The sequence below is a fragment of the Cupressus sempervirens genome, chromosome 1 (genome assembly GCF_028749045.1).
Source record: "Cupressus sempervirens isolate cs-2001-9-10 chromosome 1, ASM2874904v1, whole genome shotgun sequence".
Taxonomy (NCBI): Eukaryota; Viridiplantae; Streptophyta; class Pinopsida; order Cupressales; family Cupressaceae; genus Cupressus; species Cupressus sempervirens.
In genome coordinates, this window is record NC_143118.1 from 857,568,347 (window position 1) to 857,582,617 (window position 14,271).

Consider the following 14,271-nt stretch of genomic DNA (forward strand, 5'->3'; position numbering starts at 1 on the left):
AAATGGTGGGATCAGAGTAATGGCAACTTCTTGTTTGAGCAAGATTATGAGAATTTTGGCACCTCAAGTTTCTTATGATGAGAATAAAATGGAGGTACTGTACCTAATTGTGGATAGTTTTCAAGACCTTAATGAGATCAATAGAATTGGTTATTCACAACGGATTGTTATACTGAAAATTTGGAGAATATCGGATTGAGTAATGTTTTGATAGAATGGGAATGGCATCACCTGATTTACAATATGTTTTTATCATTTCTTGGTCACTGCCAATGGAAAATGTGTCAAAGAAATTATTGCAGCTATGAAGACCATTATGATCATGTGTATAAATGAGAGTGATGATATATCATAGCCACTATTATCCATTCTATATGTTGTTCTTAAAACTGAGAGTGCTGCCTCTTCCACTGGAGGTGAATTGGTCAAAAGAGTGCTCAATTCTTGTGAGGGAGAATTGAAGGCCATTTTTAAAAAATAAGTGCACAAAATAGTAGATGAAAGATTCAATAAAGATAACATGGAGAACAACTTGCCTGATTATGGAAGTGTGACAATTCTCCAAGATGTTCTACTGATGTTTATGCATCACTACAAGCTGGAAATGAGTCCAATGAAATGGTCAAACCAACAGATTTGATTACAAAAGAAGTTGATACAAATTTAGAAAAGTAAATATACTTTCCAGAGTACAGAAAAAGAATCGCATGTTGCTAAAGGTATGGGATGCACAAGCATTTATGTTGAAGACTTAGAGATCATCATTGATAATCATGATGAAGAGATCAATTCCCTTGGTAATATTGTATTTGATCATAACACTATCACATTTCATTCACTTGAAGATTGTGTATATTCAACTAGTGAATCAGCTGATGTAGATGGTGAGGTTGTACCTACAGATGGAAGCAAATCAGAAAATATAATAAGTGACAGCCTAAGACCCCTAGTTGATTTTGAACAAGGCTTCCAGCATTGCAGCCATGTTGTCCTGAAGACATGGGATGTGTATATTCAACTAGTAAATCAGCTGATGTAGATGGTGAGATTGTACCTACAAATGGAAGCAAATCAGAAATCATAATAAGTGACAGCCTAAGAACCCTAGTTGAATTTGAACAAAGGCTTCCAGCATTGCAGCCATGTCATCCTGAAGACATGGGAACAATTGAAGTTAATGATGGTACTTATGAATTGGGGAGCAATCTATTCACAGGGACAACCAAGCATGAGGAGCATGTCGATCATAATGGCTTTGCTGATTTGGATTCACACTTTGTTGTTGAGAATGATGAGGGAGATGCACAGGCGACTTCAGAGAGCTTTGAAGATCTTTATGATAGGTATGGTTCTAATTCTGTTTTTACACGCAACTCAACGGCAGTTTGTCACCTTTGTGTGATCATGATTGGAAAAGACGATTCCCTGTATCCATTGAAATGAAGTGCAATTTTATCGAGTTTGGATGATGCACATAGGCATGTTGGAAACATAATCCATAGTGCATCAAGAGGACTAAACGAGCTTAATATTTCAATTACTGATTTGCACGCAATAAAGAACTCTGTGGAAGAAATTAGAATAGCCTACTTACACCTGATGCCTAATAAGGATGTTGCCACCAAGTTTCTAGATGAGATTTTCTCTTAGACTAAGTAGTTAAGGGGAGAAGTTAGTGAGCTCACCATTGAGCTTAATTCCAATAGGCTTTCTTTCAAGAGCCCAAGAGTCGCTTCTTAGAGCAAATGATCAGCTCTATGAAAAATTTCCAAGGAGAGCAGTCAGATAATGCAGGAGCTCGATTGCATTCAGGAGGAGTATGATCTTGCTGTTTGTCCCATAAGATCAGAAAAAGTGAGTTTGGAGCAGCTAAGGTGGCACATAAGGATTATGATAGTAATCAGCTGATTAATAATACCTTGTTTGATGTAGATGCTGATATGACTTTTGACAATCCACTCTCCAAGTTGGATGATAGAGTCTTTCCTAATTTTAGTGACAGCAGTAGGGCTGATTACATGATTTCAGACCCAGGTGCAATTTCTAGCAGTGAGTTGTTGATTCAAGATTGGAGTTGCAGGAAAAATTTCAATGTTGGTTCCATTGTTCACCTTCCAATCATCACCCATAGGACTACAGTTCTTGGCATGCAGATGAGTTTGTATGCATCTCAATCTAGCAAATGATTAGTCCACAACTGAGGATTGATGGTGGAGGAAATATTCTTGTTGGAGATGATTTTTCAGCTACTTCCATTTTCATGAATCCTATGTATTTCATGAGTTTTCTGATTGATCACTGATGTCTTAGTTTTCTCACACTGTTGATGGAAACCTCAATATTGGAGCAGTCTAGTTTTGAACACTTGGCAGTCTTCAGTACAACCAGTTTTATGGGAGATTATCTGGACAGAATTCTATTATTCAATAATTTCTCTTGGAATACTTTGGGACACTACTCATTTCATGGTGTTGGCTGGAAATCTTTTAGAAGATGATTGGCAATTCGTTGTGAAATGGGTTGGCTGGTGTATATGGGGTCCTTCCCTGAACACTTGGAGATTGTGTCAATGTTATGTTTTTAGTTAGCGATGGATGAGGCATTACTTGGTTGACAAATTGCAGAGTTGTAACAGTGATTGATCTTCGTTTTCCTGATGTCATTTGGAGTGACACTTGGGATTATGTCATATGGTCGAGCACAGTGTTCTTTCTATTGCCCAGGATCATGAATGGCAGTGAGTTTGCTAATGTGTTTTTTTTCTAAGTTACCTTCTTTTAGGGAATTCAACTTTGATTTTGATGATGCTTTCTTTATGGGATTCTAGGAAAGGAGAATGCAGTTTGAGTGTGTTGGTTTACTAGTTATAATCAGAGTAGGGCAGTGTCAGCCTGGTGGTAATGTTCTGAGATTGATTAAGAACCTTGAGATCACTTTGGTTTATGTTGACATCACAGAATGTGATAGTTTATGTTGACATCGCAGAAATCACTCCTATGGATTTCCTTTCGAAGAGCAGTTTCTTGAGGAAATGACTGATTGTATGCAGTGCTTGATTACTCTTCTTGCTGGAAATTGATAGGAGGTCTCCGGTTCAGGCATTTTACAGGACAGTGTCTGTAATAGATGGCGCTGTAATTTTCTTAGGTTGACTTGGGACCCTCGGATTATTCTTGGTTTCAGTATAGATCAAATTATTGGATTTGTATTGGCAATGCTTGAGGACAAGCAATCTTTGGCAGGGGCGTATTGTAATGTCCCCTTTCTAGCACAAGTTGTATGAGTTTGTTATTAACCAATTTCCCCATGGTCTTATAGGCTAACCAAGACATAAAAGGGTCTCAGAAGCCTATTGACCTAAGCTGTTTTAGTTGGAGTTTATTCTGAGGTGTTTTAAGGCAGTTCTGGGCACACTTATTATTTATAAAAGTCATGCAAGGCAAGATTGGACCTCCAGTGACAGTGATGTGTCGATGATAAGATAAGATAAATTTATTAATGTCTGACAAGAGACCACAAAGAGAGTCCGATGGACTGAAGAGCAAATAACAAGGCAACAGCGAACAGCGGGAACACCAAATGGTGCCCAGGGAAAGAGCAGCAAGAACAAGAAAAACACAAGCAGCCCGAAAGAGCCGATCAGGAAACTAGCTCAGGAGTGAAGGATAGGGATAGGGGCGAGTGTGGGGCCCAGTCCGCCTCGGATGGTAAATGTTTAATATCGATAGAAGATTTGTTTGTCACTGATACGATTTATTATGCGTTAATTAAGTTAGTATATAAAGATAAATTTAAATATTTACTTATTTAATGTTTAGTTTACAGTTGTGGGAAATATTTTATTGAAAGAAGTTCCTCTTTATTCTATAATACATTTGAGACATAAAAAGGTGTATGGGAACTCCAGTTGATGGAAAATAATGTTGATGCCATGGAAAAGATTAAAGGAAAAAAGCACTCACTGAAAAATAGGGGCCACCAGAAAATAGAAGCCGCAGTCAAAAGAAAATAGGGGGAGAGACAAGTGTGAGAGCTCATGTGAAAAGATGTAATGGGTGAACAAAGAACTCTCTTCCAGCATGCTTGGATAATATATTAAATTGGTGATATTGTGGGGAAGTTCTCTTCAAAGGTTTATGAAAACGTAAACCCTCATGAATAGCATTCTTCTCGGTGTTGAAAGACACAATCAGGGGGATTTGAATCAAGTTTCAAGGAAAAAATCAGAAGTTTGCATTTACAGTCATTTCTATATTGCATTACCAGCCAAGGGTTTGATTTGGTATTGGACTGGAAATACACAGTTGCATCGAGCTATTATGGACTGGAACATCTTGCTGCTCATTGCCAACTCTAGGACAGCACTTTCGATGTGTCGTTCAGCTGCATAGACGCTCCCAGGAGTGTCATACAGAACACAGCCATAGCTAAAGGGTTTATACAGGCTGTAGAACTCTAAGAATACTTGGAAGTGAGACATTGTTGGAAGAAATATCATGGTCAAAAGCAGATCCTTCAGATGTCTGCCTGCAAACTGGAAATTATTCAGTCATTTAGGGACACCATTAGAATGAGGCAAGAAGGGAGATTATGTGCTCACATCTAGGGATTAAGGAGGTTATATCACACATGTATATAAATGCTGAAGCCAGGTCTGCTATGACATTCTATCCTGATTTGTAATTGAAATAGTTTCTGAAATAAATCTGTGCGTTTTTAAGATCTGAAATAAGTGTAGCTGTGTTTACATTGTTATCATTACTGAATGCAAGTACTTGTCATTTATTGTTTGTAAAATCAAAAGGATATCTTAAGTCATTAATCAATGTCAATAATCAAACTATAACATTTGCTCTTGTGAACCACACAAATTTATTGAGCCACTTGCAAGCAAACAGTTTGATAAAATTATGCTGATTGAAAAAACTAAAACTAAATCAGTCAAGGAAAAGGGGGAGCCTCTTAGACATTTTGTGTCAAATTCTTTTGTAGTTTGCTTGTCATGTGTTGTTACTTGTTAGACACTTGGGATATTTCAGAAACCAGTAATTACCTGAATTGAGAATTATGACAGAATGACAAATATTATTTATTTTAAAGCTCTGTAGAAATTGTTTTCGATTAATTTAAAAACAGGTTTTGAAGGGGCGCCTCGAAACCCTTTACAACTTCATTGCAAGAATATTTTCAATTAGGATTAAACACTTAGAACAGCTACAAAGAGATATGCAGCACATGAAACCAGATAAGACCACAAGATAAGACCAAACGAAACTGACAGATAAAAAGAAGGAAAAAGAGAAGACCCAATCTGCCCCGAGGAAAAAAAACTTCAAACAACTTAAAACAGAGATAACACTAGGATTTCTCTTTACCTCCCTACTTTTGGGAGCATAAATTCATGTCAAAAGGAAGAGATGATTTCTTACGGTGTTTAACAATTTTCCATCCCTCCTCTCCTAATGAAATCGCCTTCTGTGATTCAAGAAAAAGCAAATCTGCTGCAACAATTCCAGCAACCAGGACAGAATCAGCAGCAACAGATCCATCAAGCTGGACAGAGCCAGCAGTAGCAGATCCAGCAACAAAGGTATCAACAACAACAGCAGATCCATCAAAGTGGACAGAGTCAGTAGCAGCAAATCCAGCAACAGCAAATCCATCAAGCTGGACAGAGCCAGCAACAGAGGAATCAACAGCAATAGGAACAGCATTGGAAGAAAACCCAGCACAACGTACAGGAGCAGACCCAAAGCCAGCCGCAACAGATCCAACAAACTGCACAAAACCAGCAACAACAGATCCATCAATCTGGACGGAACTATCAGCAGCAGATCCACCAGTAGAGCAAACACTAGCTGAAGAATCAGCACTGGAAGAATTCCCAGCAGTACCTGCATGAGCAGAACCAGCACCTGTGACAGCAATAGCAACAGAAACCATACCAGCCGCTTTGCTGCCAACTGTCACATTTGTAACATCATTTAAAATAGGAGTATAAGAACCAACAGGCTCATCAAACTCCTGCACAACAGTCTGAATGACCATCTTCTTAGCAACCGTGTAATGTTCAGAAGAAGCTCTCTTCCACCAAGAAGAGGGCTTCTTACCCTTAACCTTCTAAATTCCGCACTGAGCTGCCAAGGGCCCAGTGTTGTAACATTTTCTACATCTGAAGGAATCCCTTCATAATCCAATATCTGAATCAAACTACCACTAGGAAGCATCGATTTGAACTTTTCAGGTAATCACTTAGAAATGTCCACCTCCACAAGAATTCTTGCATAAGTAGGGTGCATAACTTTTGATGACATTTCATTGACCATCAAGAAGTGGCCAATAGCATCTTCCACAGCTTCCAAGAGGGATTCAACCCAAAAATGAAGGGGGAGATAAGGAAGCCTAACCCAAATCGGAAACCTAGAAAACGATTCTGAGGTAAGTGAAAAATCAAGGTGCCACGGTTTCACCATCAATAGGTGATGCTGAGGCGACCAAGTGAAGGAATAACCACAAAGGATCTTCATTCTATCCTCAACATTATCTAACTGAGCAATAAAAAACCCCTTGGACATGGGAAAATTTTGAACAATACCTGAAAAAACAGATTCTCACTCTGAAGAAATCCATGTGTGCAAATCAGGAAGACTCGGCCATAATCTTAAAATCGGCAAATCACGACATGATCAGATAAGATGGAAGAAGTGTCCTCTGTAATGGATACCCCCAAAATCTACTTACAAGTATTCACAGCTATATGTTAATTTTATCAAACACTTAGCTTGCAGTCTCTAATTTCCCATTAGGTGCTACAACCCTTATGCCTCTAAAAAGGTTGTCTGTTGCAACAATATGTAACTGCTACAGTAACTCGGCTGCTACAGTGACACGGCTGCTACAACGACACACTACTACAGTAACTTGGCAGCTACAATAACTCGGTTGCTACAGTGACACAGCTGCTACAGTGATGTGCTGCTACAGTAACACGGCTGCTACAGTAATCTTGCTACAGTAACTCGGTTGTAACTGGAAATGCACCCAATCTGCCTACTATAAAGCTGATAGCAATGAATTCCAAAGGCCGTCTAGAATGTCACAAGAGAGGATAGACATCGTCTAATGCCAAAAACGGACCTGCAACTCATACATTGATTTCTCCTCATAATCAACCTGCCGAATGAAGCCACTAATGCTCCCTTTTATTCTTTCTCCAAGGGTCCATTCCACACACGAGCAATGTGGGATAAAATATGTGCGATATAAAACATATTAAAATAATCACTTATGTCTCCCGTAGGTGCCCCTTTTGATTTGCACACATTCCCATAAAATTTAACATTAAAATAACACTTCAATATTTTACAACTAAATTAATTATTACTTTAATAGTACTTCAGGCATAAAAATACATTAGCTATCGAACTCCAAATAGAACAAGTGATAGCTCGTCCAAAAGCTCTCGCCGCGGAGTACCAAATTCAATCACCAAAGCTAGCCTCCCCTGTGTCCTGTTGACTTACTAAAAATAGTAAATATGCCTGAGATTGAGTAAATCAACTTTGTTTTGGCCCAAACTAGAGGTGACTAGGCCAAAACACTCTAAGATCCCTTTAAACCCTTCGTTAGCCCTCGGGACCACGTAGAACTAGGCTAATGCACACACACTTGGTCAATTGCTAAAGCAGCGACATTACATCCTCGATGTCCATCACCACATCCTCCTCCAAAGTGATATGGATAGGGTTAGAAACAAGAAAGGGAACCTTCACCTGAGGATCCAACCCACCACAAGGAAGAGGACCCAAAAACCTTGCCACAACCTTGGCAACATATGACAAAGAACCAACATATGCATTATCACCAAAACACACAACAACCACAACTTCCATACCAGCATTAGCCCCTGCACCAGCACCTCCAACAGCACTTACGCCAGCACTAAGGCCAGAAGAACCATTACAAGCAATAGCACCAGCAGATGATAAACCATCTCCAACGACACTACTGGCACCAATATCCAACCCAATCACATTATTGACATCAATAACACCGACAAATGGAAGAACCCTAGTTCCAGCACTCGCACCAGCACCCAAACCATTCACTCCACTACTAGCAACAACCCTAGCAATAGAACCAATACCCAATCCTATGCCAGACACCCAGAAAAGGGAATAACACCAGAACCAGTACTAGATCCCATGCCAGACCTTGAACCAGCGACAAAAAAGCCTGTAAAAGCCTGAGTAGCATCCCCAACAGACCTCGCACAAGCATCCGTACCACCACCAGGACCAGCCACACAACAACCTGCAGCATCCCCAATGGACCTTGTGCCAACACCAGGCCCAACAATAGAACCGGTGCTAGACTCCAAACCAACCACAGTAAAGCCTACAACAAGTCCAGTAGACCTCACGCTAGCATCCGCGCAACGCCAAGACCATGACCAGCACTGGTAGCCATTATTGAATGAAAATTATTGAACCAGCCACACTAAGGCATGCAACGGATCTAGTAGACCTCACACCAGCATCCACACCAATGCTAGGGGCAAGGCCAGCACCACCACGAGTAGTAGCACTATGTAGAAATTGTTTGTGTCACTTGTGGTTGCTAAATAGGGGTATTGGACATCATGCTGGTGGTATATTTTCAGTAAATTTGCAAAAAAGGTTTAGTATAAGTGTGTTGTCTAAATCATGAGGTAGTAGTTAGGTGACATTACTTTCTCATCCTACTATGGGGTTCAAATAAAGCCAATGATATTTTTTTCTAATATGTTTCATTCAATTGGACACAAGGCAGGTAGCCGTCACCAGGATGGCTAAGACTTATTTTGGCACTTCCTTAAAAGTTACACAAACTATGTGTTGGTTCCCAATGTTGCAGCTCCACATTCTTAGAAGTTAGATCGTGGATTATCCTCACAGCCAGGGCCTGTCATCAACAGGAAAGGGTAAAGGCTCTTCAGTTTTATTTTATTTTTGTGTGTGTACTTACTTTAATCAATATAATATTTTCCCTTTTTGGTTTTTCTTTTTTCTTTTTTTTCCCCATTTATCACCTCTAAATTTAAACTCTCCAACTTTATCTCCATTTCATGTCTCATTATTGCATCTTTAATACAATCCTTTGTAACACTATTCTTACTTGTAAACAATAGTCTCAAACCACTATAACTCCAATATATAGGTAAAGTGAGATGCCAAATCCATAAACAATTTCACCAAAACCACTGTATCATGCAAAAACCCCATAAGGGAGCATCTTCCAAGAATGTTAGATTAAATTAATGATTTCACTAAATATCACATGAGCTCAATCAATGAGTCCAAATAAAGCCAATGATATTTTTTTCTAATATGTTTCATTCAATTGGACACAAGGCAGGTAGCCGTCACCAGGATGGCTAAGACTTATTTTGGCACTTCCTTAAAAGTTACACAAACTATGTGTTGGTTCCCAATGTTGCAGCTCCACATTCTTAGATCGCGGATTATCCTCACAGCCAGGGCCTGTCATCAACAGGAAAGGGTAAAGGCTCTTCAGTTTTATTTTATTTTTGTGTGTGTACTTACTTTAATCAATATAATATTTTCCCTTTTTGGTTTTTCTTTTTTCTTTTTTTCTCCCATTTATCACTTCTAAATTTAAACTCTCCAACTTTATCTCCATTTCATGTCTCATTATTGCATCTTTAATACAATCCTTTGTAACACTATTCTTACTTGTAAACAATAGTCTCAAACCACTATAACTCCAATATATAGGTAAAGTGAGATGCCAAATCCATAAACAATTTCACCAAAACCACTGTATCATGCAAAAACCCCATAAGGGAGCATCTTCCAAGAATGGTAGATTAAATTAATGATTTCACTAAATATTACACGAGCTCAATCAATGAGTCCCAAATAAGAAAATGTAACTGCATAAGCATCTTTGACCGGGAACTCCCCAAATGGTAACATCCTGAAGTATGGAGCTCCATTTTGGAGTCAATTAATTCACGTGGGTCCCATCCATTACAACAAGATTTGCAGATTTTTCACTTTTTCCTCTAGTGCCCAGAAATGGTAGAGTGCCTTAAAAGAGTCCAAAGTCAAATATAGAGGAAGATGAAAAAGTCAAATATTGTGGTCCACCTTCCCCATGAATGTGTGGCAACTAATATCAAGATTCCTAGAACCTAATTACAGAGCATTTCCCCAGATACACCTTAATCCTGACATTCTTCCTATAAGAAAATATGGGCTAGCGAATTGTGTATAGATGTGAGTTTCCATTGGATTATGCTATAAAGCACCTGCAAGTATAGTTGTATGGATCTTTGAAGACTTGGGAAGGGAAGTTGTAAAATTGCAAGGAGATAGTAGCAAGAGAAGGTAAACTGCCTTATCTTTTAGGTGCTTGTCTCCACACTGGTTTCTCCAAGGTAGCTTTGTTTGTTATCAATGATCATGTGTTCTTGTGTTACTCTTTGCTATATGTTTATTCCATTTCTGGCACACAAAAATCCCTTCTCACTCTCCAGCACTCCTTAACTTATTCTCTCTGGGTTCTTGTTTCCCCTAGTTCACTATCTGTATTGGTTTCTTAACCACCTGTATTGGCAGTCCCATACTGTTTTGTATTTTGATTTTGGTTTTTCCCTTTTATGAAGCCTTTTCTAGGATTCTTCATCTAGAACTTTCTTTGTACGCTGGTGTACTCTAGAGCCCCATTGACCAATTCTTGGTAATCCTTGGCCATTTGAAATAATATAAATTCATTTATCTTATCTGTAAACAAATTCATTGTCTTCAGAAGAAATTGAAAAGGTTCACTCATATAATATTATAACCATCATACAGAATCGGAAAAGATTCATATGGCCAAATTAGCCATTGAATATCAATATTTAACTAAGTATCAAAACTTTTCTGAAGTGCTTGGCACACCATTTCCAAAATGAGCCAGTTTCCTATGCTCAAACAAAATAAATAGCTTTTGCATGTATGACACATCTAAAGAAATACAAAATCTCAACATTATACTCACCTCAACACATTTCCGCAAAGAAAAATCTAAGCCCCATCCATGAACTAGATCATTCTGCCATAATGACAATAAGGACTTAATACAAGAAATTACCAAATGTCTACAATCCTAAAAATAAAAAGATTCATTAAAAGGCATGCAGTGCTTTCTTCAATAAAACTCTTCCCCCATTACCTGAATCATATGCCAAACACACCGCCATCCATTTCGGGAAAATACAGGAGCCATTATTTCCACAAACCTGGTTACAAAAGTACTCATTTTCAATCACCTATTTAAATAGCATATGGGTAGCAAATCTGGGAAATATATGCCCAGTTTACAAATCAAAGTAAATAAAAAGCAGGTGAATAAAAAGCAGTGCACGGAATGCTTGCCAATTACCACTCCTAGGAAAACATCTAAATTATAATCTTAAGAGTATTTAAACAAATGACCATACGCTGCACATGGGGGTAAATGTGGGTCATGGCACCAGCCAGGTCTTTCTTGCGTTTCCCTGGACAAAAGCATAGTGTTAGTTAACTGTAACATGAAACTGAATGGCAAAGGGGGATTAACAGGCAAAAGTTTATTAAATGGATCATGTAAAAAGTGACATAAACTAATCGAGAAGATGAGCATTCTCACTTATGGACTTCAGAGTTGCCCCTTCTTTTGGTCATTTGCCAAGTTAGGCCTCTGTTTGGCTCTAAACCAGGTTGCGATATCTCCAGACCATGCTTCCTAACAAGTTGTAGGTACCTATATTGAATATAACTAATATTATACTCACTTCAAACAATTTAATAGGAAACAAAAATAAGGATCTGGAAAATATAGATCAGTGCATTTTATTCTACATTATAAATGTGAAATGAGAAAAGGAAAAAGCATGAGCTGCCAGACAATGATACCATTACATTCAATTACAAATAAGGAGATAAAGAATTGCTTCTTTAATACTTTATTTATCTCATCAGATTTCTAAAAGGAGAGAATAATGAGCATGGGAATTATTGTGAATACATCTCTCATTTCAATAGATCTTAAATGTGTCTAAACATTTGTAGAGACTTCAGTTTTGCTTGAAACAAGTTATATTCTAAATGATCAACCCATTCCATTACAGAGAGAAACTAATGAGAGAGTCTAATTCGGTTTCAATTTGCAACCTGGATAGGATAGTAATAATTTGAAAAACTCAAAATCAGAAGTAAAAGAAAAGTATATTTTCCTTGTCAAGGAGTGCAACATGGAGCCTTATTGATGCACCAATGTCACCCAAAATGAATATTAGGACCAAAAGGCAAATATAAACAAAAATTGAATGAGACTTAAAATAAAGAGACAAACGCTATTTGCACTTTAAGAAAAGAAAACTATGCAACTGCTGTCAATTCTCTGCATGGACTTCCTAGAGGGATAAATAATTGACTTTAGCAAGCTTGTCAAATCATCATTCAAATCTATTTGAGAATTATAACTCATTGAAATAATTAGCTTGAGTAGGCTTGCTGAATTATTATTCAATTCTGTTGGAGAATGATAGTTCATTTCAAATATGTCTGATAAAGGTGTGCAGCTATTATAGAAAAAGATCAAGACGCATGCAATTATTCTGTCTACTGGCCAATTGCATCTTTACAAAAAATGTAGTTCGATTCTAAGACCTTCTCCAATTTACACAGTCCCACTCAGATTCTAGTAAGAATTGTACAGTGCAGGATAGGATTAGTACACGTGTCAAAACTCAGAGTAAACTATTGACAAGTATATTAATATCCATGAGTGTCCAAAAGTAGGTGAATCAGACTCCACACATCAGTGAAAGACGATCTGATACATTTATTAATAATATGTTATATTATTGAATGAAGCTACAAATACAATAATCATTTGTATTAAATAGAGTAGGAGCACTTACTTTTCAGCATTGAAGTGTTCAACTCCTAAATCTTCATCCCAGATAAATATGTAATCAAAAGACGATACAACATCTGGATGAAGAAATCGCTTTGCAAACCACCTGCAAGCCACGCAATATTCAAAGTTAATTCTCTTTATTATACTACACCAGTTTACGGTTACAACACACTGATGTCATCTATAAGCAAGGATAATTTCCTGCACCCCATAAATCAATCAAATATCCTCGCTATGCACAGATCTACAAAAGGTTGGTATAATATCACAGCAATTTTTTTACCTCTAATAATTATATGCATCAAATTCAACCATAGAGATGGTATATATGATTGATCTATGCAATAATCCTTGACAAAATGCTGCATGTCTATTTAACAATTACAATCAAAAAAAATTGTCCAATACCAGTTAAGGCTAACACAAAAGTATTTATGCAACACTTTCAATAGGCTTGGACTTGCAAGGATCACAACAGTGTCCACTCCAATAAGAGACAGCATCATGCAAGCAAGCAAATCAAACTTAAAAGCATTATCTCTAACCTTTTATATATTTTGAAAAAGGCTATAAAAGATTGACCTTAAGTTCCCGCCTTCTCATCTGAATCTACAACAACTCTCATGGCCCCTGCCGTACAATAATGAGAACATCTATACTTTCCAGGAAATTCCTTGTAACTGCGGAATCGATTAAGCCAGTTGTTTCATATTTCATATATTACACCATGATATGAATTCGAAAAAGACAGCTTTATATGAATTTAGTGCAAGGTCACATTTGGCAGCAGTAGATGCATATGTCCGATCAACCTTCTCAGTGGCAAGTTTTAAGCTTCAACCAAACCTGCTTCAATAGGTTATCCATGGGATTCTATTCTTTGTGTAGTCTTGTATTTCAGAAAATGACTTTTCATATCAAACGCTACCATTTGAATGAATTTGAGCATCCCTTTCTCCTAGAACACAGCTTTCAGTTTGGAGCACTATCAAGACTGCCATCTCCATTTGGTCTTGGTTCAATTGCTTCAGTTCTGCCACCAATCTACTGCCCATAATCAATCATATTATTACTTTCCTGCCTTTGATGATAAAATTTTAACTTTGAACTATGTACAATGTCCTTCACATTTGTATTGATCAAATTTTGGGAAATGTTCTTGTGAGTTAGGCAAGGAATTCTGTACTCTTCCATTCACCAATGGAACAAAGTCAGACTACCATGGAAGCTTTCCCTCAACTTCAGAACACAGATGCAATTGCAAGATTCCTTTGATGTTCAGCTCCATGGAGTTTCAAACAATCTTGTCCAGTTTCCTAT

At 37.8% G+C, this 14,271-nt stretch overlaps 1 protein-coding gene across 5 annotated transcripts in view; it reads right to left on the reverse strand.

Annotated features, from left to right (window-relative positions):
* LOC149580536 (uncharacterized) overlaps positions 1–14,271 on the reverse strand; it is a 182,084-nt gene that overhangs the window by 76,644 nt on the left and 91,169 nt on the right. For all 5 annotated transcript variants that reach the window (XR_016353905.1, XR_016353903.1, XM_089791735.1 and 2 more), the window contains 5 exons: positions 12,953–13,054; positions 11,677–11,790; positions 11,489–11,545; positions 11,221–11,287; positions 11,047–11,100 (listed from right to left, as the gene is read on the reverse strand). Coding sequence is in view for 3 of the 5 variants with exons in the window: in XM_089791735.1 (XP_089647861.1) it covers positions 11,047–11,100; positions 11,221–11,287; positions 11,489–11,545; positions 11,677–11,790; positions 12,953–13,054 (394 nt within the window). In the remaining 2 variants the exon portion in view is untranslated. The remainder of the gene's footprint in view (positions 1–11,046; positions 11,101–11,220; positions 11,288–11,488; positions 11,546–11,676; positions 11,791–12,952; positions 13,055–14,271) is intronic.